Source organism: Sander vitreus, chromosome 23, assembly GCF_031162955.1.
Source record: "Sander vitreus isolate 19-12246 chromosome 23, sanVit1, whole genome shotgun sequence".
Lineage (NCBI taxonomy): Eukaryota > Metazoa > Chordata > Actinopteri > Perciformes > Percidae > Sander > Sander vitreus.
The window spans coordinates 15,750,159-15,776,863 of record NC_135877.1 but is presented as its reverse complement, the minus strand read 5'-3'; the positions used below and the strand labels follow the sequence as shown (position 1 = coordinate 15,776,863).

The following is a 26,705-nucleotide window of genomic DNA, read 5'->3' as shown; positions in this document are numbered from 1 at the left end:
AAAAAGTCGGTTCAGGCACTGTTAATTATGTATGCGATCAATTTCGATTAATTAATCACAGAGTATGTAATTAATTAGATTACATTTTTTAATCGATTGACAGCCCATATATATATATATATATATATATATATATATATATATATATATATATATATATATATAGATATAGGATGTGTGTGTATGGGTGACTGCTGCGGCTCTGTGTTGCCATGGTGACAGTTACACTTCAGGATGAGGTTGAGGCTTCTACTGTAGTTGAAGTAGATGCTGTTGCATAAGACAAAGTGTAACACAGATACACAGAGATGTGCACCATGCAACGCAATGGCTGTTCTCTCTCTCTGCAGTACTGTATGTGAGTATTTGTACATGATGAAACCGCAGCATGAGGACCGGTGTCATGCGATAGCCCCTCAGGAGACAGGTAAGCAAGAGAATGAATATTTCATAACCTTTACTACAGTACCCAGGTCATTTTGTACTGTGAGTTTTTAAAAACCTACATTACTTATAACACGTCATATACATTAATCTCAAGACAAAAATAGTTTATAATCTAGTTTTACTATTTTAAGGACATCAAGTGTAATTTTCTTTCACCAGTGGAGCAATAACATATTTTCATTAGCCTGCAACTTGTTTTCATTATGGATTTATCTGCAGATTATTTTATCAGCAAATCCATTAATCATTTGGTTTTTAAAATGTCAGAAAATAGTCCAACTGCACATCACAACTCCCTTAAACCCAAAGTGATGTGGTTTAAATTCTTGTTTTGTCAGACCTACAGTCAAAAAAAGAAAGATATTCAGTTTACTATCACAAAAGACAAAATAAAGCAGCAAATTGTCACAATTAAGAACCTGGAACTACAAAATGTTTGGCACTCTTTTTTAATAATGTCTTGATCAATAAAAAAAAATAGCAAATTCATTTTCTATCATATAATAGATTAATTGACTTTTCACCTCTAATTTTCATTTCACGATTGACACTCAACTCTTGAAACAAATGAAACTGTACTCAAAACTAGAAAAGTGTAAAGTAATGTCACCAGTAATGTTTCATTATTTTCAATAATGTCTTTAAAGGCAGGGTTGGTAACTTTTTCCAATATACACTTTTTTGTATGTTGTTTGAAATGGTCTTTACACCCCGACAGCAATAAATAACTTATGGGCTCTGAAAAAGGAGCAAAAAAATATCCGTAGCTGCTGTAATCCTGTAAAAAACGCCCACCGTTCACTGCTTTGCGGTCTGCTTGGTCAGAACCAATTAAATGCCTCGTTGCCCTGCTGCGCGTACTCTACCCCTCCCATGTACAAGCCTGAGCTAAAAAACTGTAGTCATGTTTGTTTTAAACATTCGGTGTTTGCTTACCAGTGAATGAGACCTGAAGTAAAACTGTGGCCCTTTCCCCTTGTCTGAAGCAGCGACGCAGCGGTGCTCGTGCACGTCTTGGTGTGGATCGGAGCTCCGAGGGCACAGGGAGGAGTGAGACGAAGCCCCGAGGAGATGCTACTTTTAAATCTTGCTAGTTTTTCAACATTACCAACCCTGCCTTTAAATCAAGTATAATTTTCTTTTTACTGGTGGAGTGATACAACAACGCCATATTCTCATTTCATGAAAGAGGAAGCGTTCATTTTCAAAAGTTAAAAGCCCAAGATTAAGAACAAATCATCTGATCTTAATGCACAAAATTCAGCGAGCCAATGTCATCTTTAGTACAAGAGACCTAAAGAGATGGAGGGAGGCAGAGACGTTGTAGTATGACTGACATTGTTTGTCCATAAAGGATGGTGTGTAAGAGAGAAAGCCGAGAATGAGCTGTGAGAGAGGAAAGGGACGATAGGAGGGGAAGGATGAGTGAATAAAAATTGGCAAAGGGAGCATGGGGCGGCCATAATACGCCAATTAGTTCCACTACCCGCTAGTCCCAGCTCTCCTTTCTGTTTCCCTTTGATCCAAGAACAGCGTAGGGTGTAGTTTACCCCTTAGTAACTGCTATGTTTTTTTAACATCCTACTAATCAAATTGTCTGTTTTTTCTTATTTACTGTATGACATGAAATAAAATTCATGAAACCTACAAAGCAAAGAAAACAACAAGAGGAAGTGTTTAGCATTTTTAGGCTTGCCTCATACATTATATATAAGTTGTTTGCATGCCATTTGCATATATACACTATTCATGTGGTTGGGATTGGTTTATTTATGTTCTCTTTGTGCGTTTAGGGTTTATGCACACACACACATAAAACCAAAGTATGTGCATCCTACACCACTGTTCTCGTTGTTAGCTTATATTTTTGTTTCTCTAGCAGATGTAGAGCAGTAATTGGTGCAGGAGATGATGAAGTATCTGTGTGTGTGTATGTGTGAGTTGCACTGACTTAAAGCAAGACAAGACTGAACCATTGGGCCTCGCATTGAGGCTAATTACCACCTTTTGCCCTGAAGACGGACACACACACACACACACACACACACACACACACACATTCTCTCACACTCGCACATACCTTTATGGAAAGACCTCCAGAGAAAGCCCCATAAAACCATCTTGTATACTAACATATGTATGGTGCCAAAAGGTGTAAACATTGTAAACAACTCTGCAGAATCTCTGCAGAAAGCAGCCATGTTCCAGCTTCTCTTTAGAAAACCCAGTGGATGCCTGGTGACCAGAGAAAGAATGAATGCATTCATTGGAGTCCAAGTGTGTATTTTGTCTCTGTTTGTGCCTGTGTAATGAGCGCCTGGGGAAAATCAATAGACTATTACAAATCTAATATTGTTTAATTTGCATTTCATGGCTGTCAGTGGAAAAACTCTTAGCTGACTTTGGGCATGTTTTATCAGATGGTGCACTTAGTAAATAACCTGAACATCTGACTGTATTTATGACTGAAGCCTTACTGAGGCCTAAAGATTAAATATTCAAGGTGTGTGGCTTGTTTTTCAAGTCTCAAGTCATGTCAAGTCGCAAGTTAACAGGTCTCTCTTGAGAACCCTGTGTCTCAATGAGATTACCTGTATAAATAAAGGTTAAATTAAAAAATAAATGAAAAAAGTCCTCATTTCTGTAACTTAAATCTGACTCATGTCCCAAGTCTACATTTAAAATTGATCCTGATACTTCGCTGCTTAGGGGAATATTAATGTCTTATTAATTTGACTGAAAGAAAAGAACAGTGTATTACAGTAGGAGCACCAATTAACTTAATCAGTCTTTCATGTGCCTCTTTGTGTGTGTGTGTGTGTGTGTGTGTGTATGAGTCTCATACAGGATACTTCATACTCTGGTATGCATGTTTTACATTAAAGGCATGGGATACACTCTATGATATTGTTGATGTAACGGCACAAGTAACAGCATGAATTCAGCCGTCCAAGCCATTTTGGTTATGTACTAATAATAATGACAAGATGTATGTCCATGCCCAGGGGCATTTTATATTATTATGCACTCATTAGCACTTCCCTGAGTTCTGGTGTTTTTCTCTGTGAAACTCCATTTAAGGCTCATGATGATGATAATCTTTTACCTTTTTTGCAGATGCTGGTATAATCTTGTTATTATCCATTGTGAAAGACTTTGAACTATTACTCTCTATAACAGCTGTTTTAAATTATGCAAATGTCAGTGAGTCATTTTCTGCCAGCGCCGTGGCTTTTGACCCAGCATTTATTGTTTTATTATTATTTATTGTTTGCAGAGAACACAAAAATCTGACATTTTAACTCCTTCTGTGCCTTATTGTTGAGCTGCAACTAAAGATTTGATTAATCGTTAAATTATTGTTTATAAAAAAGTAAAATACTGAAACAATTCCCGTAGCCTCAGGTGATGACTTTAAATTGCTTGTTTTGTCCAGAGACTGTAAAAATAGAGGACGTGGCATCCGTGATTGACAGGTCGGTGTGTAGCCCCACCCCTAAAGCTTCCATGCTTTATCGTCAATTTGAACATCATGCTGTATTGCAATTCAATAGCAATTGAGGCCCTAACCCTAACACATTATGAAAATGTTTATTGAGGTAATATATCAAGTGAGAAGTAGGGTCATTTTCCCATAGACTTCTATAAAAACAGACTCCTTTTTGCAACCTGAAATTGGAAATAATGCAGGTTTAAGGCACTTCCACATTGGCTTCACATTTCAGGCCCGGAAGCGTGGTCCATTATTTTTTTACAGTCTATGGTTTTGCACAACCAACTGTCCAAAACCCAAATATATTAAATTTACAATGATATAAAACTGAGAAAAGCAGCAAATCCTCACATTTAAGAAGTTGAAACTAATCGCTACCCTGCATGTAATTTTACTTTAACGTCTAATATCTGTGTGTCCATTCAGGTATTGAAGATCGGTCTTATCGGACACAGAAAACGGATCCTTGCCTCATTGGGGGACCGGCTACACGAAGAAACCCCACAAAAACCTCCGCGGGCCATCTCCCTCAGGGTAAGTGAGTCTCCATTAGCAGACAGATGTTACATGAACCATGAAACACGCAGCAATATCGAAACCAACGTGGATTTCAATTATTATGAATTCATCAGACAGAGGAAGAAAGCACTAGTCTCTTTTCCCAGATGGCTGTGTTTCTTCGAAGGAGCTACAGCCTCCCCACTGCGGCTGTTACCACCCAACATATTACCCAAATCTCTCCGGCAGGCACAAAATGGCCGACCCACTACAGTTTCCTCCCTGCCGGCTTGTCCTGGATACTAATCACAAGGAACTGGCTTTCCCTCTCCCATTGGGGCTGTGCTCTAATGTCCTTATAATGGTCTCTTGCTCTTTGTGATGTTGAGCCAAGGGAGGCCCTTTACTTCTGAGAGAACGCTGAATGTGTTGGCATGGTCGATATAGATCCCTTCGTAGCTTTAAAACTAAACTGTCCACTTTGTCACATGTCCATCTGAGAACTGCAGTTATGTACTAGGCCTTAAAAAAAAGTATTAAAAAAATGTCGGGGCAAACACAAAATCTTATTTCCATATTTGTTGGGCCATTAAAATGTAAGAAAATACTGCAAGAAAAACCAAGAGAAAAACAACAAATTGTTAACTTTGAGAAGCTATAACAGGCATTTATTTGGCATCTCTGCTTGATTCTTGATCAATTAATCGACTAGTTGTTTCAGCCCTAATTTCACTCCATTCCAGAGAAGAGGTGCCACTGGCTTGTAATTGAAGAAAAGCAAGATTATACTATATATGGCTTAATACATAGTAAAATTATGAGTTTAACTGGCGTTTTCTTCCAGTGTGTGAGCAGAGAACTGTGTTTACTCAGCAACGCAGTACAAACAGTGGCTGTCAGCTGAGTGTATTAGGGCAAATGGGGTGAATTGAACAGGAGGAGAATTGACCAACAAAATTGTAACACTTTAGCTTCCACAGCCCAGAAATAAATTAAGAAAATCCTGAAATAGCCTCTTCTATTGAGACTCTTCTCATATGTAATCAACTGGAAGTTGTTAACCTCTCAGGAGAAATAGCTGACCTTGTAGTGTGTAAGACCATTAAAACATATAGTTTAGAACTTAGAGAGTAAATTCTAATTCTTTTGGGAATTTTAGTCTCCACTCAGCTTGGAAAGCCTCTTAAATGAACACAATTTTCCACTCTAAGGATCTAGCCACTTAAAAGTGAAACTCAGCAGGAAGGCTTCAGTACGTAAGGATGCTCTGGTAGACCAGCTGAGACCTTCTAGTAAGAGGACAGAGTCTTTGTCCCTGATTTTACAAAGCACTTTTGGATTCTAGTACTCAGCAGCATGGCAACACTGTAGCTGAAAAATAAAATGTGAACAGTGAATGCAATTTCCCTACTTATTGTAATTGCAGCAGTAACACAGCACGTTATGAAATGATGAATGAACCCTGTCTTGCTTCGCTCCACTCCTCCAATCCCCTCCCCTCATTCTGTCCCAGGAGCCCGGTGGGAACCACACTCCTCCCCAGCTCAGCCCGTCGGTGGGCCAGGCAGCGTACACGGCGGGGGTCCCGGGCGGATCTCTGGACGTGCAGCACCTCATCATGCAGGCGGACGCCCGGCGCAGGCAGCGCAGCAATGACAACTACTTCGAGGACGTGCCGCGATCCAAGCTGGAGCGACAGATGGCCCAAGTCAGCATGGTGAGGAAGGGAGGACAGGATGAAGGGATGAATGGAGGCAGGGAGTAGGGGAGAGTATTATGAATGGTCGTAGTCAGAGATACAGTTGGCTGACTGAATGCTTAAAGCATAAGTTTGGTAATATTCTATGTTTTTCTTTTAGTCAAACACTCAGTAGAGCACCACATTTGTATTAATCTGCAGCTGAAAAATAAACAAACAAATAAAAGCACTATTTCTTACTGTTTCAGTGAAAAAAACTTAAAACTACAGTGCCCAGCTGTTTTAGGAAAATGCTGAGCTTTTAAGATGGGTAACCTAAGAAGGTAGGGAGTAACACACTTGGTTGGTTTTGGTCTTCATGGGATTGTCGACACTAAATAATAATATAGAATAAATCCACATTTATCCTTTAATACTGTTTTTTGAAGTCCTTTCAAGGCTGTAATCCAATAATAAAAAATATTAATAAAAATCAGATTTCAGTGATATTCAAGGCAATAATAAACTAATGAGCTTTCAGGCAGTATCACATTTCTAATCAGGACGGTGGAATATATCTTAATAATAAATGAAGTATCTCAGTAATTAAATGCTGGTCCCTAATAGCTACAAGATGTAAGCCAAGTGTGTTTTATCTGCCTGTTTACTTGCTGAAAAGACGCCATTAATAATCTGTACCAGGCAGACCATCTGACACCAGCAGCCTTCTCTGCAGTGTAGAGCTCATATACATTTTACAATTAAGGAAACATGAAATGAATGCCTGAAACTTTGTGCTATAAAATGATAAAATATACAAACCACAATGCAGAGTGCAACAATTATTTTGGCATGCTTATAGATGCAATCAGGCTTAATTTACTGCTTTACAGTACAAAATAAATGTTTATCTCCAGTAGTCTGTCCCTAATATCAAACATCAAAAGATTTAATAGTTCTGCATAAACAAGACATACTTTTCAGACTAAGCGGCTCAACTCTCCAGCCAATTTTATTCTCATCCAAACGCAACATTATAACTTTATAACTTCCAATCAGCAACAGCAAACACACACACACACACACGCAAACATCTGAGGCAGCAGCTGTGTTTTGATTCAGTATGATTAGGGTCTTTTTGTGTCTCTGTGTGAATCACAGAGCATATCAACTCCGACTAACACACACTTATGGTTACCCTGCTGAATCCCTCAAGTCTGTGTGTGTGTGTGTCACAATGTATCCCTCTTTCTAACAACACTCTTGAGGTGGCGCTGATGAGTCAGATTTGCCAGAATAGGATAGCTATTAGAGAAACGTGGAAATATCTTTATTCTGTTTCATTACCCCTTTTCTCTGACTGTTGCCACGTTTCTATGATTGGTTACCTCACAAATGTTTCTCCCTCTGGCTCTACCCTCGCCCTCTGTTCTTTTTTTTCTTTTTTTTAGAAAACAAAACCCAGGAGAACAACTGCAACACATTATTTGGTCCTTTGCACACTAAAAACGTTTAGTCACTGAAGATTTCCAGCTGATTCCGTTAGCTGGGTCAAAGTGTGTGGAGAAGAATGTGTAATATGGTTAAGCTGGTGGAGTTTAGCATAGATTTTGCCAATGCCTGTTATCCAACATGTTTGCATCTGATTACAAGATTTCACCTCCACAGTGCCTCACCACTGTTCTGACGGGGATTACACACACAAGCAATTAGATATGGATAGACACATAAACATACAGTCTTTGGCACAAGATGTGTGCATACCTCCTCACAAGAAAATCATCTGGTTTCATTTACCAAAGAATGAAAGACCATAAAACAGCTGAAGTGTTATCCACAGACATTTCAGAGGTATGCAGATAAGATTTAGGTATTTCCTTTGTTTAAAGGTTCAAAGCTTACTTGGTGAAAAAGCGGTGAGTAGCAGCAACGAGTCCTAAACTAGGCTAAGAATGGGAACATCTTCAGTAGAAGCCGAGCATTATTCATCCGAGTTTAATTTCCTCTTGGATGTTCTCTTAATCTTGTCCCTTTGAAGGCATGTACATGTTCAGTCAGGAAAGCTGTTCCATTATGAACTTCAGCATGGGATACACAGCATGTGCCTCGATGTCACGACCCATCCTGTAATCCTGTGTGATCCTGTTTGTGTCCTAAAAGCTATTGGTTTTGGCTATTGGTCGTTTCAGGCAGGCGAGTGGTGCGAGCCGATCACGTTGCGTCCGCCCAACGAGGCCACCTCGTCTACTCCGGTGCAGTACTGGCAGCATCACCCCGAGAAGCTCATCTTTCAGTCCTGTGACTACGAAGCCTATGTGAGTCCTACCCCTTCACTTCACTCGTGTGTGTGTGTACACAGTTTAAATTTGCAGGGCTGTAACTGACAATTATTTTCATTACCGATAAATCTGCAGATTATTTTCTCGATTAATTGATTGGTTGGTCTATAAAATGTCAGAAAATAGTGGCAATTGTCTAAAATCCAACTTGACAACTTACAATTTGTCCAACCAACAACCCAAAACCAAAAGAGACTTAGTTTACTATCATAGACAATTTTTCTTAGCATTTTTGGTAAAAAAAACAAGAACAGTTCATTTATCATTGTCAAAATAGCCATAATTTTTGTGATTGAATCGTTTAAGCTCTACTTGCATGCTATCATATCTATCAACACACACCTACAGTAAGGTTAGAATATTCAAGATCAATGATCCTCAACTTCACCTTTCAGTCAGTACTGCACTCAGTTATTCTCTGCATTTTGGTAAATTTAGACCTTTGCCAGTTACATAAAAGGATGTTATATATCCACGTTATCACAGATACAGCCTTGCACCTCTGATTGGTTATTCTGTATGCTCAGCACCCAGACAATAAGGATTAGCAGTGCAGAAATGCAATTTGAGATGCCATTGGCTCTCGGAAAAACAGAAAGGGAATGTAATCTTAGAAATGCACCTTCTGATTGGCTCGGCGGCAGCAGGAGGAGAGGAAAAGGATAGTTTAAGAGGGATCAAAAATTCCAGTTTGAACAAATAAGAAGGGGAGATGATAAATCAAATGTGATCCTCAAATCAAATATGAATCAAATCAAGAAAAGATCAGATAGAGCCTGTGAATAAAAGATAGGTATCCCAAGAGCGCGTCTTTCCTCAGTCAAAAATCTCCCCTTATTTGTTTTCTCACCTCAGATTGATAGACACAACATGGAGTGGACCATTAGGCTTCTGACAGATGTACAGATGCAGTTTTGGGCGGGTGATGGGAAACACACAAAGGGGGGGAGAGGGTATGGAGGTGCTTTCATGGAGCCATTTATGACAACATCTCTAACGCTCGCTGTCCCAGGACAACGGGGCTCCAAACGGCTCAGAAAGTCAGATAAATGAGCGAGAGCCAAAACAGAGGAGAAGGCAGATCGCTCACTGTGAATATTGGCAAGCTGGAGGGAGATGGAGAGTGAATAAGAATAAATGAAATGGATAAGACAGTGATGAGAGAGAGAGAGAGAAAGAGAGAGAGAGAGCAAAGAGAGGAGTGTATTGTGTTTGTGTTAATAGAGAAAAAGTGATTGTAAAAAGCCAAAAGAACAGAATAAAGGATGCATCAGCACAGTTCACATTTTTTATTCCAGGCTCTAAATAAACAAACCACTCTCCTCCACTTTCAGCACTACCTCAGACGGCACCCTAACTTTATTATGTCAGCTTTACGACCAGAGCCTGAAAATAATATCTGAAGTTATTACAAATCCATTTCCAGTAAAACCCTGCAGAAATTCTAACATCATTACCACGCTCTACATCATTAACAACCAATGTTATCTCGACAATGAGTCGATGTGTTCTTTTATATGAATCTAAAAGCTTATGTAGACGTATCAAATATACAAAATATTAGGGAATTCTTCCTGGTATTGAATTGCAGCTTGGTTTATGACTAAAAACAACTTTGCCATCAGTCTCCGTTGTGCTTTGTAATCATTGTCACTGTGACCAAGTTAGCATGCTGATGTTAGCATTTAGTTTAAAGCACCACTGTGCCTATATACAGCCTCACAGAACTGTCTTCGTCTTGTTATGTTATGGACATCTTTGAATTTCATTTGGAACTCATAAAAAGCATGTCTGTTTGTGTACACCAACAATTGCTGCAACGGAGACACGGTAGACCAGACAGCACTGGTTTTGTCTGCAGCTGTAATACAATTTCTAGGATAACTTCCAGCAACCCTGCTAAAACAGCGATTTAAGATTGTTAGCTTGAGTCAAGACAAATTATTAACATGCCCACATGACCTCCTTCTGATCCACCAAGGACCAGACTCCCCGACTGGAGTCTATGCTACATAAAAAGTAACTCATCACGCAAAGCACTTTGTCCAAAAGGTTGTTTTGCCTCCATAAGGAATATATTGCTAATCAAATGTTTGATAAATCCTGTGAGGTAGATCTATATAATATTTTGGTCCTTGATCTTGGAGTCATTACCTGTAGAGTCAAACAGATAAAGCTGTAAATATTTCCCTTTTAATCCACTAAAAGCCCTGTTAGGCTTAGGGGAATAAGATGGAGGATGTCACACCCATTAAGTGCTCTAATGTCGACATAAACATTGTCCCTGTAAAACACTATCACCATTAGTAGCTTCTTTATTAAATCCGATACTGTGTGCAGAATGTCTGACCACAGAGTCGTGCCAGATCGAAGGATCAGCCAGACTCAGGTGTTTATGTACCGCCAGGAGCCTTTCAAGGTGGATGTAATCACTGCTCTGTGTGTGTGTGTGTGTGTGTGTGTGTGTAATGATACTCCATGTTAGTAAAGCTGATTGACATTCAGCTGTACTAACACAAAGTTTCATCCATAAATTACTCAAAATATTGGAGTTTATTTGTCACAGAGAAGTATTATAAATTAAATGAATACACACACATACTTAACATTTTTGTCCATTTATTTCATAAAAAGAAAAGTACAAATAAAAAAATTATTATTTATTATATTCTTTTTTTGGAGGAAGGAACATTTGAGTGATGCTGGTTAAGGCAGCGGTGTTTGCCTCAGCAAGAATTAGTTTTGCATTCTTCTGCAGCATTGCCTGCTGGTCATTAGCCAGGATGGCTCTGACATTTCACCATAATCAAGGGATGAAGCAGGGTCTAAATGTAGGTCGGACACATCTTCATCTGATAGGGGAACATAGGCTCAGCTTTAGTTTGAATTTCAGCATTATCAAAAAACTAAACAAATCATAGCTGAATCAAAGCCCTGCCCTATTTCAACCACTTCAACAAACCACTGTGCAAAAATGTCCTGGTTCGAGCCTCTGAAATGTGAGACACTGGTGCTGTTACCAAACTTGGGATGTCCACTAGAATTATATTAACTAGACAATAAAGTTGAATAATAGATTGCTGCACAGCATGAGTTTGTAAGGTTAGACCCACCAGAATGTCTGGCAGAAATACCTTTGTACACAGCCATAACCCCATACCCTCACATACTTTATATTCCTCGAGTGTATTCACTAAGTATGATTCTGTGTCTTTTCCACAGTACCTGGGCTCCATGCTGGTGAAGGAGCTGAGAGGGACGGAGTCCACACAAGATGCTTGTGCCAAAATGAGGGTAAAGCACAGCCTAGCACACTTTACTTCTACTGTTGCTATTAACAACCATTGCTGAGATCTGGAAACACAGCGGCATTGCTAAAAAGACATCTGAAAGAAGCTACAAAAACAACAAAGAAAAAGACTTAAAGCTGTATTATGTAAATGTTTTCTCCAAAAAAAACAACCTTTCTGGGCCTTTTAAATATGGCACACAGTCTCATAGTCTGAGTGCACTCACACTAGAACTTAAATTAACTTAAAATATCATGACAGTGGATTAAGTCTATTGAGGGATTTATTTTTAATATCCTTGCCTGGGTGGCTCAATACCCCATGACCCCACTTTCACCTGAAATCATTTCTTCCTCTTACCTTTTGTGTCATTCTGCTGCTTCTTTCTTCCTTTCCTGTTATCTGTCTCTTGCTATCCACATCTATACTTCCTGCTTCCTCACTCTTTCCATGTTTTACTGTAACACTGACTCCCTCGCTCCTCTGGTTCGTATCGCTCTCTCATCCTCAGCTGCTGCAGTGTGAAGATATATTTTAATATTCATGAGCAAAGCTTTCTGTTCCTCTCCCCTCCTCCCTCGTTCCTTCTGTCTCTATATTTATGTTGCCACATCAGAGGGCATCTTTATTTCTTCTCCTTCTCTCCCTCCTCAGTTTGACAAACCTTTGCTGTAAACCAAGGTTGTAATTAAGTGCAATGAGATGCACGTCATATCTTTCTGGCTTTTATTACCATGTGAACATACCTTCCTTCCTTACCCGCTCCCCTCTGTTCCCAGCATCACTCCTTTCATCTGCCTCCATCTTTCCACTGTGGAGGTAGATGTGGCTGTTTGAATCCCAACTTCACAGCCTCTAGCTGGATATCTGCCAGCGAAGTGAGGCAGCGCTGTCTTTGTCAGCTTTTCAGCACTACCTGATCCTGACAAGGCCGAACCGCAGCAGCAACACACTGTGAGCAAAGAGGAAAGAAACGGAACAAAGAAAAGGAACCGATATGGAAAGGATAGCATAGCACTGGGTAGATTCGACAAGGGCTAGAAATGAGGGGCGGCAGTGTGATAGAAATGAGGATACTGAGAGAAGGAGATGACAAGTGTTGAAAGACTAAAAGTGATACTGAGAAAGCAGGAAAGGGACTCCTCTCATGTCGTGTCTTTGAAGTCTTTTGGCAGGTAGAATGACAGCTTGGAGGGTGACGCTGACATCGCTGTAAACCACACAATTCTCCACAGCACCTCACTGCATAATGAGTTTAAATATAGGTAATTGAGACGCGTTAAAGTGCCAATATGTAATTAAAAAGAATGAGGAGAGACATGCAGTCGGAGCCTGATGTGGCTTAAAAGCTAATAGGCTTATTGGACGTTCAGGGCCATAGTAGATTGGGTTTAGAAATGTAATTCAAAAGCAGTTGTGCCTGACAACCCTTGACCTATGGAGATTATTTGGATTGACTATAGTTTTCAAGGAGGAAGTCATCAATAGATTGTTCGATCAGCTCATCTACTTCATGCTGCAATGACAATTTAAGTTCTGTTTAAATTGTCATTGCTTTTCTCACATGCGTTTAAGACATAGATTAAGTCTTGTATAAAAGGTCATTAAATTCAGTGGAGATCTCTACCAACCGAACGTTCAATACCGGAACTGATTCCTGTGCACTTTTTTGGCTAATATATGCCTCAAATCATGTCATCTCTCATCCTTGTTTTGTCTCTGTTTTGCTTTTTTTGCACTCCAAGAAGTCGACAGAACAGATGAAGAAAGTGCCAACCATCGTGCTCTCCGTGTCCTACAAAGGAGTTAAGTTCATTGACGCCACAAATAAGGTAACACTCACTTCCTGTGACCTCTACTGTAAAAAACAAGTGAAAGGTCAGGCTTTTGAACACAAGCATGAGTGACATTCACAGGTGTCAGAAATGGCCGGCACTGCAGTACTGATGTCTGCTATATGGTATAAAAATCAATAAGGTGTGAAAAAAAAAGGCAAACATGCAATAATTAGTATGGAATGGATGAGCTGGATTATTGAAAAAGCAATAACAACCTACTCAGTTCATTAAATCCTTAATGGAAAGTTTAAAAACTTAAAAATCTTTCAAGGTTTTAATGTTACCAAGCTGATGTGTGATGAGCATCTGGCGTCGTAAGACTGCCGTGCATCACCAAGGTGGGTGCTACACATTGGTGGTGGTAGAGAGTAGCCCCCCTCCCTGAAGCGCTATATAAATGTAATGAATTATTATTATTATTATGAAAAATAAGTTTCACAGTTATCATCACCTCCGAGTGACATTTGAGTAAAGGGTGCTCAGTGTGTGTCAGCCTGTCCAACTTAGACACACACAAAAATAAATGTTTTCATGTGTGAATGAGTAATGAGTTTGGGTCGTTGTCTCTGTGCTAATATTATGTAAAGGCGGTTTAGACCTGGCGAATAATTTTTACACTAAGGAGTCAGTCATTCCTATCAGGTAGTGATTCCCGTGCATACGTGTAAGACAATAGGATCTAATCCTCCTCAGGTGGGTAATAAAGGTGGCACAGTGAGAAACAATTTTAAGATTATAAGCAGCTTGCTTGCAAAAAGGTATTACTTTAAGCATCTGTTATGCATAAGAGCATACATACACACAGCAAAAGATGAGCATTCTTTGCAGATATTGAATACATTTCAAATTCTTCCTCAGGCAGCACTGCACAGAGCACAGACTTAAGTAAGGTGGCCACAATACATAATGATTTACACAGACAGATTTAGATATTAAAGTTAAAGCCAAAAATGATGACACGGTGGCCAGCTGGTGACACCTTCCTGCGAAGTTATTTCTTCTATGTGCTGTGCCTGTCTTTACCAAAACCTTTTAATTAGTTAGTTAGTCAGACAGACATACTTTTCTCTTCCCTCAGCTCTACATGGTTTCAGAACACAGATATGAGATGAAATGTGCTGGTACTGCCTCTAGCATGGCCATCAGGCAATCAAACTCATTTTGCATCGCCACTTAGCCTGCTTAGAGACATGCCCCAGTATGTTCCTGATATTTAGCAGCCGACCAGTTTGCAAAATCAACATCCCAGTTTTCCAGACCTCAGATCCTACTGTAACTTGTAACAGTATCACATAGAGATTGACACAAGGGAAGAAATAATAATACAGATAATAAATACATTAAGGGGATAAGGCACACCATAAAGGGAAATCAAAAAGGGACAGTGGCTTCTCCTGGATTCACCTCTCTGGGTCATTTTGTGAAAGTAGTAAATCTTTTCTATTCTCTCTACTTATCTATCTGCTGTTCCAGTTTACAAAAAGAGGGAGTTGTTCTTACTTTCCTTAAAAAAAAAAAAAAAAAAAATCAATAGGCTGATCTCTTTTTCTAGAATCAAAGCCAAAGATAAAACCATCCAGTATGCAGACTGATCTCATGAAGTGGCTGTATGTATGACACGCCAATTCGTATGTCATTTTGGTGTGTTATCAAGACGCATAATCGCTTTTTAGTGTGTTTATCAACGCCGTTTGGCCTCCATTGACTTACATGACCTTGCGATTGTGTGTCAATTTACGCCAAGTTCTCCTGAGAAAAGAACGGTAGCGAGTAGTATGAAAGCCCGGAAATCCGCATAGGGAGGTTGGTCGGGGTGGTGGATGGGTCAAACAACACAGGACTTTCACCCAGGAGACTGGGCGATTGTGTCCCGCGTGTCACGTGTCCTAAACCCAACCGTCGCTTTCTTCTTTTCCTAAACCCAACCGTGCCGTTGTTGTCCCGCGTCCCGTTATTGTTTTCCTAAACCCAACCGTCCCGTTCTTCTTTTCCTAAACCCAACCCGTTCGCGGTGATGCTAATTCCTCGAGCCGTCTTTCCTGCTCCGTCTCTGTGTTGCTCTTACACTGTTGCCCCTGGCAAACGATAGCGTAGGATCCCAAAATGGTGGATCAGACACCTCCCAAATGACGTATGTCCTCATTCTCAATACGGCATAGACATACACGCGGATAGCTCAAAATGCAACATGCTGTATACGGCAGACATACACGTGGCATAGACATACACGCAGATAGCTCAAAATGTGTACAGATAACACAACAGTTTAGAAGTGGCGTGTATGTTTACGTGAAATCATGATGTCATGTTGCAGTATAAGAACAAAATATGTTTTGCTAATGTTATCCCTCAGTAAAACTTTCTTTCGGGCTTTGATGTTCTGTAATTCACTGCACTGAGACTTTAATTAACAAAACACAAAGACAAGACTGTTCTCCAGTGACATTACCAGAGAACACATTCCAACTCAGTGACTCCAGAAAACTCTAAAACCCAACATTGTGCTACTGTGATTATGGTTTTGGAATGTGTGAAATTAGATGTATAATAAATCAGATTTGTTTTTCGATGAAGTGGCTCACTGGAGATAATCAACAATCTCTCTCTGCACCTCTTTATCTTTCTGCCTCTGTTTTTCTCTCTCTTTCTTTCTCTGCAGAACATCATAGCAGAACATGAGATTCGTAACATCTCGTGTGCGGCTCAGGATCCAGAGGATCTGTCTACATTTGCCTACATCACCAAAGACCTCAAGTCCAGTCACCACTACTGCCACGTCTTCACTGCTTTTGATGTGGTCAGTACTGACACTGTGTCTGTGTGTTTAAAAGCAAATATCATATGCATAGTTCCTATAATATCACTTTGTATTCTCACTGCTGTGTTTTTGCCTTCAACTTCTTGTCAGAACCTGGCGTATGAGATCATTCTGACACTCGGCCAGGCCTTCGAGGTGGCCTACCAGCTGGCCCTGCAGGCCAGAAAGAGCGGCCATGGATCATCCACACTGCCTGAGAGCTTTGACAGCAAGCCCAGCAAACCTGTCCCCAAACCTCGAGTCAACATCCGCAAATCTGTAAGCATCGCTGTAGCACAGCCAGCCGCACTACTGTTTAAAAAAGGAAAATCCATCCTAAACTGAATTTTACATCAGCAACATTTTGGTGATCCAGATTTGAAGAATTTTGGTTAAAAAAAGCGGTTGTGCCTTGCAGAGTAGTTGATAACATTTTTATGAACTGTCTCTACATCTTATAGCTGCTTCATAATAAACTCAAGATAAATATGCTCTTTTAAGTAATATACAGTGCATGATTATTTATTAAAAAAAGAATAGAAGAATTGTGTTTTAAGATGGATTTTCACTTCTGATAAAACCTTTCAAATCTAACCAGCATCCCATTAACTCTGTCCCATTTACACTTGAATGTGTCCATAATTTCCATCCCTCTGCTCTGATTCATTCCGGTCTCTCATCCTTGCTTGAATGCGTTTTCAACTCTCAGTTTGGTTTACGGGGTTTATCCTGGAACGCTTGTGTTTTGTGTCTTGGCTCAGCAGACACTGTGGCAGAGGTCTAGGTGGATATTTGATCTGTTAAGCGTCTATTCGGTCTTCCTGTCCCTGCAGTCTCTTACACACTGGGCAGATTGATGAGGCCTGTTTGCATAGGGCTCTGGGAAGGCTGGCTTGGCTCACCTCACTCTGTGTGTGCAAGAAGGTAAAGAATCCTCATGTGGAAGACTCCTACATACTGCAGCCATGCATGGAGAATTAAGTTATTGACATTTCAGTCCATCAGAGCCTCATCAAAATGCTGGGGTCTCTGATGGAGTATGTGTCTGAGCAGCACCCAAACTGCAATGGGTGCATAGAATCTACACAGACCTGCTTTTGTTTACAGTGTATTTGATGTTAGTCCTACAAAGCTGCAATACACACATCATTGTTTATTTTGTTAGGTTTGATCAAATCAAAGTGATCAGGGTGTGAAGTAACTTCACTATATTTTAGCACTAATAGTAGTAATTAAGGAAAGATTCTCGTGATAATACTATTTACCGGGACATTTTTGGTCACGATAAACGTAGCATTAGAATATGATACCGGCACATCCCTAGCCCTATATGTGACCTCAGCACTTCAAACGTTGCTCCTTAATTCGTTCACACATTGTTCCCTACTCAAAACTTAAAGGAAGAATCTAAACTTTTTTTTTTACTTATATCTTTAGTGGAATTTTCGTGATTTCAAAGATGTCTACCATCTTCCCAGAATACTGAAATGTTTGCCCGGGACGAAACCAATGTTAAAATCCAATATATTCCACAGACTGTGCCCCCCCAAATATTCGGCCCAAACTTGAAAATTCTGTTTCAGGTACAGCACCGACACAAACTTGCCTAATACCTTACTTTGAAAAATACAAATTTTCAGTTTAACAAATAACTCCACAGTTCTCATTGTTAAATGTCCCAACAGAAGCAGCGATACAAGAACCTTGTCTAAAAATGGAGATTAATTGACTTAATTTAGATTTTTGTTTTGGAGCTATCTGATCAAAATGTAGTTTATTAGGATTATGAGTCTGACCAGAGATTTGATGCCAACTTTCAGTACATAAGTGCCCTCTGGAGTATTTTCTTGTAAACATACAATAGTTCTGTTTCAAGTTGAATACATTTCTTTCCTCAAACATTTGCAAAGCAGATTTTAATTTTTTTTTAAAATCAGGCATTGTTTAAATCCATACTTTGCTAGCTTGCAGTCTTCATCTTCACTGCCTTTGTTGGCAAATTGCTATGCTTCCTTGCGTGTTACCGCAATCAATGGAATAGAGTTAAATTAGCTATACAATCATACAAACAAAACAAGGACCCACCCACAGAAACACAGCTCATGATAAAAAAAAATGCCACAGGGTCCCTTTAACAGTTGTTTAATAGCCTCCCAAGCTTTGTGATATTAGATACTTGTGTCCCACATACTAGTGTGTGTGTGTGTGTGTGTGTGTGTGTGTGTGTGTGTGTGTGTGGCCTTTCTACAACCACAGCGTCATAAAGTCTATCTCTAAACCTTTCAACCTCTCATTAACCCCCGACAGAGCTTTAAAACAGTCACGCTAACACACTTCCCTCCTCCACCGACACGCATCGGCCGGCAGCACACGTGTCTTGTGGACCTGGTATAGAGTTACGGTGGCTGCTATATCAGTGTGCTTATAGACCAAATGTAGGTCCATTTACGTGCTGTGAGTCATGGGAGAAAGAGATGGTGATAGAGGAGAATCGGTGGCTTCGGAGGAATGGTCTCACTTTCTAAAGTTAGAGGGAGACGTGAGACGGTGAGGAAAGACAGAAGGGGGGGAAAAGATAGAAAAGAACGCATGCAGTGTTTGTGTGTTCGCTCTCCTGTGTGTGTGTGTGGGGGGGGGGGTCCTGTGCCTACAGAGATGATGGACGATGGCATGTGTACACAATCTGCTGACTCTGCAAACGTTACATTAACCATTAATTGCCTTTTTCGTGTGTGTGTGTGTGTGTGGTTAATGGCTTGTGGTGTGCAGCAGGGCTAAGATACTGCAGGATTCACTTAATATTCCTGCCACCTGCCAGGCATTATCTCAAACCCACAGAACCTCTAAAGCCCCTTGTGCTTTAAAATAATATGCTTTGTTTTTCTGCCCACAAGTATCTGTTTCTCCACACCCTCCTATTTCATTTTTTATGATGTGTGTGTGTTTGTTATGTGAGCATATCTGCTTGTAAATCTCCCTCGACTTTCTCTTAACTTTCCTTTATGAGTGTGACCGTGTCTGATATGACTACTGTCTTTGATCAGCATCGGCATTTTACTGTAATGGTAGTGTAGCTTCAAAACGGATTGAAATACATGACCCTAAGCCTACATGATTGAGTTTTACAATCATAGTTTCTCATGTCTCAAGTCATGAAAAAAACTCCCAGTGAAGTGAAAATAGCTTGTTTCCAAGCAGCTGGTTGAGGTTCTTGGCTAGGAGCCTTAAAGGGGAACTATGCAGTTTGTTTAGCTTAATTTACCTTAACTGAACAGCTTCGGAGTCATTGGAATGGTTATATGACTTTTTCGGGTTGAATGGTGGTCGTCTCGCTTCCCCCTAGCGCCTGTGAGCAGAAAAACCACCCTTGCAACTTTTCGGCCGGCCGCCGGCCTCAGCGTCAGAAAGTATTGCATGATATCAGGTCTCGCGATGTAACAAATTGCTTCACAGCACTGCACACATACGCCTGGAACCGGCTAACAAGGTAGCGATGGAGTTTTTCACACTATCGTCATGGCTGAGCCGGCAAAAAAGAAGCAGAAAGCTAGGAAAGCATTGTCGGAGGAACAGAGAAAGAGGAAACGGCAGACTGACCGAGCAAGGAGTCAGACACAAGTAAACATAGGAGTTGCCAAATATCTATTCCGAAGCTGTAGGGGGAGCTCTATAGAGAAACCTGCCAGCAAAAAGCGAGAAAACTGCAAAGAAATGGCCAAAACTGCATAGCGCCCCTTTAAATTTACACTTTCTGTAAAGAAAAACCCTCTAGACCAACTGAAATGTAACCAAGCCATCTCACAACATTGGCAGAATTTTTTATAACTTAAAGTGCTCATATTATGCTTTTTGGCTTTTTCCCTTTCCTTTATTGTGTTATATATATTTTTGTGCACGTTATAGGTTTACAAAGTGAAAAAGCCCAAAGTCCACCCCAAAGGGACTTACCATCTTCCAGAAAAAAACACTGTTCACAAACTGCTCCAAGCAGCTCTATTGTAGTCCAGCCTTTACTTCCGTGACGAACGTGCGTCACTTTGTAACACGCGTTATAATACTCGCCTAGTTGCTTGCGTGGCACACCCTCATAACCTGACTCCGCCAGATGGATTGCTTCGCATTTGCTCAGCATATCCATCTGGGAACTTTCCGTTGGAGAACTTTTGGGAAGGGGCGAAAATACTGGTTAGCTGATTGGATAAACCATCTGTCTATCACCACCTATGTTGGTGATAGATGGGCCAAATCAGCCAATCAGATCAACAATATATCAAACTCTTGCCGAAACCAGTCGGGAAAAGAGCAAAAACATCTTTTCCTTTTGCCGTTTTTCGCTCTTCTTTCAATGAAGGAATACTTTCTAATTTGGATAAAACTTGCGCGATAGCTACGCTCATCTCATCCGTGGAAGCCGCCATGCTGTTTAGACTGAACAGTCGCTTCTCGTTGCGTCACACCTAAACCCGCCTTAAAACCAACGCTGATTGGTCGGTCGTTTGGCCAACGGCTCCAAATTTTCTCTCAAGATGCCAGACTGATCTGCGAGTGGAAAACTGGAGCTCGCAAGATCAGGACAGTCTCACGAGGCTAACGCCCTCATACTCTGCAACTGACTAGCTAGCAGTGCTTACCTAGCTACTGCACATGTGCGACACCCAACGAAGATGGAACAGAAGTGTGATGTCTCACTTTGTAGCTAAAACGGAGAGCTCAACACACAGGGTGAAAAGAGGAGCTGCAGCAATGTGCAGTACAAAAAAAAATATGGTGTTTTTTTTAAATTAAACCACATAAACCTATTCTGATACAACCTCTAAATACAATTATGAACCTGAAAATGAGCATAATATGAGCACTTAAAGGAAAAAACATTTGAAATTTGAATATGAGTCTGGCTTGTGAAGATGCTTTTGCAGAGTGATGTTTTGCACAGTTGCTGTGCCATATTCGTCATGCTGGGAGTGTTTTTGCCATGCAGGAGTTGCTATATAAATGTGGCGTAACATGGCCTACTCTTGCTTTAGTGTTGCTGTATTGCAGTAATGCTGCTGCCCCACCCTGTTGCCAGGTCAATAACTTTGCTGCCATGTTGTTGCCATGGTTTTTGGAGTGTTGTTGCCTTTCCCTGTTGCCATGCAGCTGCTCTGTCACCGCTGTGGTTTTGCCTTGCTGCTTTGTTGTGTTGGGTGTTGCTGAGCAGGCCCACTTTGACCTGTATATGACCTCTGCCCCTGTAGGTCATCATGTCCCCCGTCAGCCGCTGGTCACTGGGCCACATTTACACCCCTCACCGGCCTCCTCTCCACCCTCCTCTTCCTCCCCCTCGACTCTTCCATCTTCCTCACAAAGCTCAGTCACAGGTCCTCCTTGCTTTTCCTTCTCTTATCCTTTATTCCCACATTATTTTCTTTTAGTCAAGAAGAAAGCGGCGTCTGTAAGTGCTTCCATTTTATTCTGTCGCTTTTATTCAACTCACTCTGCATCCTTGTGTGGTGTGTTTGCAGTGAGTATTTGTGTCTCTCATTCTACAGTTACTACCCGCTATCTCCATATCAACATTTACATTAAAATAAAACAGATGGAAGACTTCAGCCAGTCTTGCAAAGCCAACCCATTTCATTTCTTTACAGCTTTTACAGAGCTGAAAGCAGTCGACTTTAGTGCCTCAGTAAGTTTTTATGTGCCCCACTGCACTGATTCCACCCCTGGATGGGAATACACTGCCTCCTTAAAGATACACGTTCTAGATGGTAAATAAGAAGTGTTTGAAGCAATAACCACTCCTTTAAAGTTAGCTTAATGTTTATTAAAACACTCAGTCCATTAAACCTCCATTGAATGCTTGGAGTGTTTTTCCTTCTGATCCACTCATCTACATCTTTATCTTAACAAGGCAGTTGACATTTTAAAGGGTCATCTAAAGAAGACTGCAGTACCAGAGTGTACACAGTGTGCCAAGAAAGGGTTCAAATGTTCTAAGCTCATTGCCCATATCAGCTTGGATAACTGAGGTTGTGGTCTAAATCATACACTGTGATATCCCTGCAGCATTATTTCTTATGTTCTAAACCAAAAAGGGTGTTGATATAAAACTTAGTTTGAAGGCAGCAGGCATGGTTCATTTAGTGGTTGATTCAATTCATTCAACGTGTGGTTGATGAATTTGAGACTAATCCTGATGATGCTCTGAACGAGTTCTTCACTAAGCATGATGGTGTTGTGCTGCTGTGAAATCAAAAGTGTGTTTGTTTTGTAATCCTGTAACCCCCTAACAAGATTATTGCTGTGGTTGTCCGAGAGTGAGGGAGAGGATAGAGAACTGGATTAATATTATAGTTAGTTTTTAGTATTGTTGCTGTAGCAGTGTTGAGACAAGATACTAAGAGAAACATTGTTCTGTCAGTGTAATGCAGAACTCAACCCTGTTTACTCCAGAAGTAGATCTTTAATGCTTATAAAATATGAACATTACATGTAATATATATATTTGTACATAATATACATAATTGGACAATGTGTGCAAGGAGAAATTTAGTCTTCCACTGTCAAAACTGCAGCTCTCAAAGTCCGGTCTCTCCTCCTCTAAGTCACTGAAAATAAACCAATAGATTGGAGGGAAAAACACCCTCAGCAACAAAATACAGCAGCTTGATTGGTTGCCGTGGGGGTATTTTTGAAAGCAATGTAGATTGTTTGGTTTGTTTCTCAGCTCAGAATCTGCAATAGCTTCACAGTGGCAGCAACAGACAAAGTCCACAGCTCTTTGATAATTGAAACAACTAGGATGTACAGGAAGTGCACTGCTGCAAATACAGCACGTGGTTATTGCAATCGTTCAGGACCAGCAGGATCTTGCATTTAGAAATGTACAGATATGGGAAATTAATTTTTTTTTTTTTTTTAAATGTTTGACTGTAAGCTTCTGTTCATGATCCGTGTTCTGCTTTCTCAGCTCCCTCTTACATTTCAGTTATTTTCCATGACATTACTTCGTAAGCAGCACATCCTCCATCTCATTCCTTCTACCGTCTCACTCTCTCACTCTTTTTACTGACTTTATTAGCATGAAATTGTATCAGAAAATTGCCGCTACAGTGTGCAAAATGTTGATTTCCAACAGAAACAGCCATTTGCATTGAAAATGTGTCAATGAATTGTTTGTATCCTGCATCCTAAAGAAGTATACAATCAATGTGTAGTATTTTTTATAATTGAGAATATGCAGGTCGTTATTAATATAATAATTTGGCTCTTTTTCCGACTTCTCTCTGCTTCCTCTCCTTTTCCATGTCTGTCTGCATCAGATGGAGCAGCCGTCCATGGACCAGAAGGGCCACGCCAACGTGCCATGGATTGTGGAGCCGGGTCAGGAGGCCAAGAGAGGAGTCAACACCAAGTATGAGACCACTATTTTCTAACATACACCCGCCTTGTCCACTCCTGTGTGTGTGTGCCTTTCAGAGGTTGCCCTGTACTGGGGCCCCGCCCCGGAGTTGGGCAAGAGTGACGCACGCCGCCGCGTCACCTCACCGGCTGAAAAATAAAAAAAACTAAACATCCCGCCCCTGTTAGACGAGCCTGCCCACTGCATGATGACGTTTGGCGCTGCGCTGTCTCTCTTCTTTCTCCTTGTCTCTTTTTCTCTTTGTTTCTGCTCTCCCCCTCTTTGGCCCGGGCCCCATCCTCCTGCCTGTAGGGCTGGCGCATGACCTTTGAAACCAGGGCTGTGGTGCACTTCTCTGTCTCCACCTGTAGGGGGAATGGTCAGCTCCATTTTTCCACTTCCTGTTTGTCGGTCAGCAGTCAACCCTTTGGTTGTTCTGCTTTCAGCTTCTTGTTTTTTTTCTTCCTGTTGATGGGTGCAACCGTTTGGCTTCGTCTCTCCTATTTTTTCTCCTCTGACTGCCTCCATCCCTCGCTTCTCTTAACATTTCAGCCCCTTTGTCCAACTGCCCGCTGACAACTTGAATGAGATTTGTAACCAGAATACTGCTAAAAGCTGTGACAGTGTTTTAGCTGTCTGTTAAGCCCAGTGTGGGAGCTGACAATGAGGAGGGCCGTTGTCGAAACATGACAACAGACATTTTTTAATCAAAAAGGAGAGCTGAATTACAGGAGAGGTGATGTAGCACAGTCTAACTTTGACTCAAACTGGTTCATCCAGCAGGCTACTAGAATGTATTTCAACTTTTTGATTCTTTATATAAGATTATTTTTTTGAAAATACTAATGAACTTGTGAATTTCTTTGACAAACAACTTTAATCTTGTCCTGTGAAACAGGAAGTAGTAGGGTTTTTTGTTGTTGCTTTTTCTAGCATCCTTTTCAGCACATGTGTGTGTGTATGTGTTCAGAATTATTTTTGACCAAATTTCCCTGGCCATAAACCTTATTTTATTTCGTGGGGAAACAATCTTGTATGTAAAAGATTTCGCATGTGGCTTAGGAGAAGCATGGTGGCCATTTTGGATTTGCTGAGCAGGGGGCCGGTGGAGAGGCGGGGTGTGAGGGCTCTCTCGATAAGTGATGTCATCTCATTTGCAGGGCAATGCCGGACGCTCATGTCTATTACTGTGGAATGCAAAGAATGTAGCCAGCCCTAAACACGGACCTTGTCACACACACAATGCAAAATGGACTACAAAAGGACTACAAACATGGATGCTACTCCACAGTGTTTAAGGTTGACTACCACATTTTAACATCATTCATCCATATGATACTTGACACAGTAAACATGACAGACACTTATACACACTAACAGGACTGCATCTTGACAGATGACGGTCTGCTCTGAATGTACACTTATTTGAAAGCAGCCTCAAGTTTCTGCAACTACAGCAGGATCTGTTTAACGCGCCCAACTGGGACGTGTGACCTGTGAACTTTTGGATGGTCACCGTTTCTCCATGGAGACTGAGTATGGTTACAGGGCATCTGTTGGTAACAGACAATGGACTCGCTAAAGACACCACTGGGCATGTGTCAGTGTTGGCACGGGTTTAAGGACGTTTGGCTGGCTCTTTCTTTTTTCTTTTTTTCTTTGAAGTCAGAAAATAATACTGAGATATATGCACAAGCGTGTAAATGTGATTGGACTAGCTGCAACATGCTGGAGATGCAACAGGTGTGTCCTGATGAGATGTGTCTCATAACGGATGAACCTACAGTATGTGAACAAAACAGCATCTGGCGTTAAAAAAAAAAAAAGTATTCTATTCGTATTGCCCGACATTTTAATGTTTAATATGAGAGTATTATATTACCATGATGATTATGATTATTCTTGTGCAATTCTTGTCTACTGTTGTCTTAATGTTACATTATTTTTCTATGATATGAGATGAAAACATTAGGCTTGAAAATGATGGCCATCCTTAAAAAAAATCTAAACTATATGATCATACTTGTACAAAGAGAGTGAATGTTGCAGGTGGCTAGCTAACTCTTGTCAGGTCAACCCTCCATCATTTCTCATGGGGCTCTACTCTTATCTAGCAGATGTACTATTTTAAACGCAGTATTACTGTATTATTTGGATGAGACGCTATCCAATTATAAAATGTACATAGATATTTTGCCAACTCATTGTTCATACATGTAATGTAAAAGAGAAAAAGGATTTGAAGTAAAGTATGTGGCACTGGAAACAAGGTACCAAAATAAAGGTTGGAAATTAAAAGAAAACGGTAGATTGTATAGATTGTATTTTGAGTGAAAACTGAAAAGGGTTATTTGGTTACATCACTGCTGACCAACTTATGTACATAGGCTTGGGCTTCCAGCACACTGATTTTTGTAATATTGGCCATTATTTATATCCTTGTAAAGCACATGGAATAAAATATGAATTGTTAAAACCATTATTGGATAAAGCTGTCATCAGTTATTTCCTTTTTTTTCATTCACTACAGTTTGAAAGGATAATTACAGTTGATTACTTCAACATGTTATTGGTGTTAAAATTGTACTGCCAAAGTGCAGAAATCTGGGAACACAACAGCTTCAGTACGAATGGGGCAAGAAAACACAAACAATCAGACAGGTTGTAAACAAGCCAAAAGCTCAGCTACATTATCTAAAACAGTGCATCTGAAATGTACTTGCTTGTTGATGTTCTGATTTTGATGACTAGGATGGTGGTTGTTCTGAGGATTGTGGTAATGTTGGTGTCCATGAATATGTTGTCATATTAGTATAGTCACATTAACGTTTACACCATTTATTAAAGTGCTGTGCTCTCCCCTTTTTTGTATTGCCTTGAGATGTGTATGTCTTCTCCCATTGTCTCACCTGTTGTCTGTCCTATATGTATGGTGCCACTC

General features: G+C 40.5%; 1 protein-coding gene across 2 annotated transcripts in view; it reads left to right on the top strand.

Annotated features, from left to right (window-relative positions):
* Positions 1–26,243, top strand: part of anks1b (ankyrin repeat and sterile alpha motif domain containing 1B) — a 238,508-nt gene extending 212,265 nt beyond the window's left edge. Inside the window, exons 20-28 of one of the 2 annotated variants that reach the window (XM_078243136.1) lie at positions 4,367–4,474; positions 5,952–6,155; positions 8,306–8,431; positions 11,678–11,749; positions 13,494–13,577; positions 16,243–16,380; positions 16,492–16,659; positions 23,685–23,776; positions 24,925–26,243. In XM_078243136.1, coding sequence (XP_078099262.1) covers positions 4,367–4,474; positions 5,952–6,155; positions 8,306–8,431; positions 11,678–11,749; positions 13,494–13,577; positions 16,243–16,380; positions 16,492–16,659; positions 23,685–23,776; positions 24,925–24,973 — 1,041 coding nt within the window. In that variant the 3' untranslated portion in view covers positions 24,974–26,243. Of the gene's footprint in view, positions 1–4,366; positions 4,475–5,951; positions 6,156–8,305; positions 8,432–11,677; positions 11,750–13,490; positions 13,578–16,242; positions 16,381–16,491; positions 16,660–23,684; positions 23,777–24,924 lie in introns of both variants that reach the window. The other variant, XM_078243133.1, reaches the window with a different exon arrangement.
* Positions 26,244–26,705: the final 462 nt, after the last annotated feature.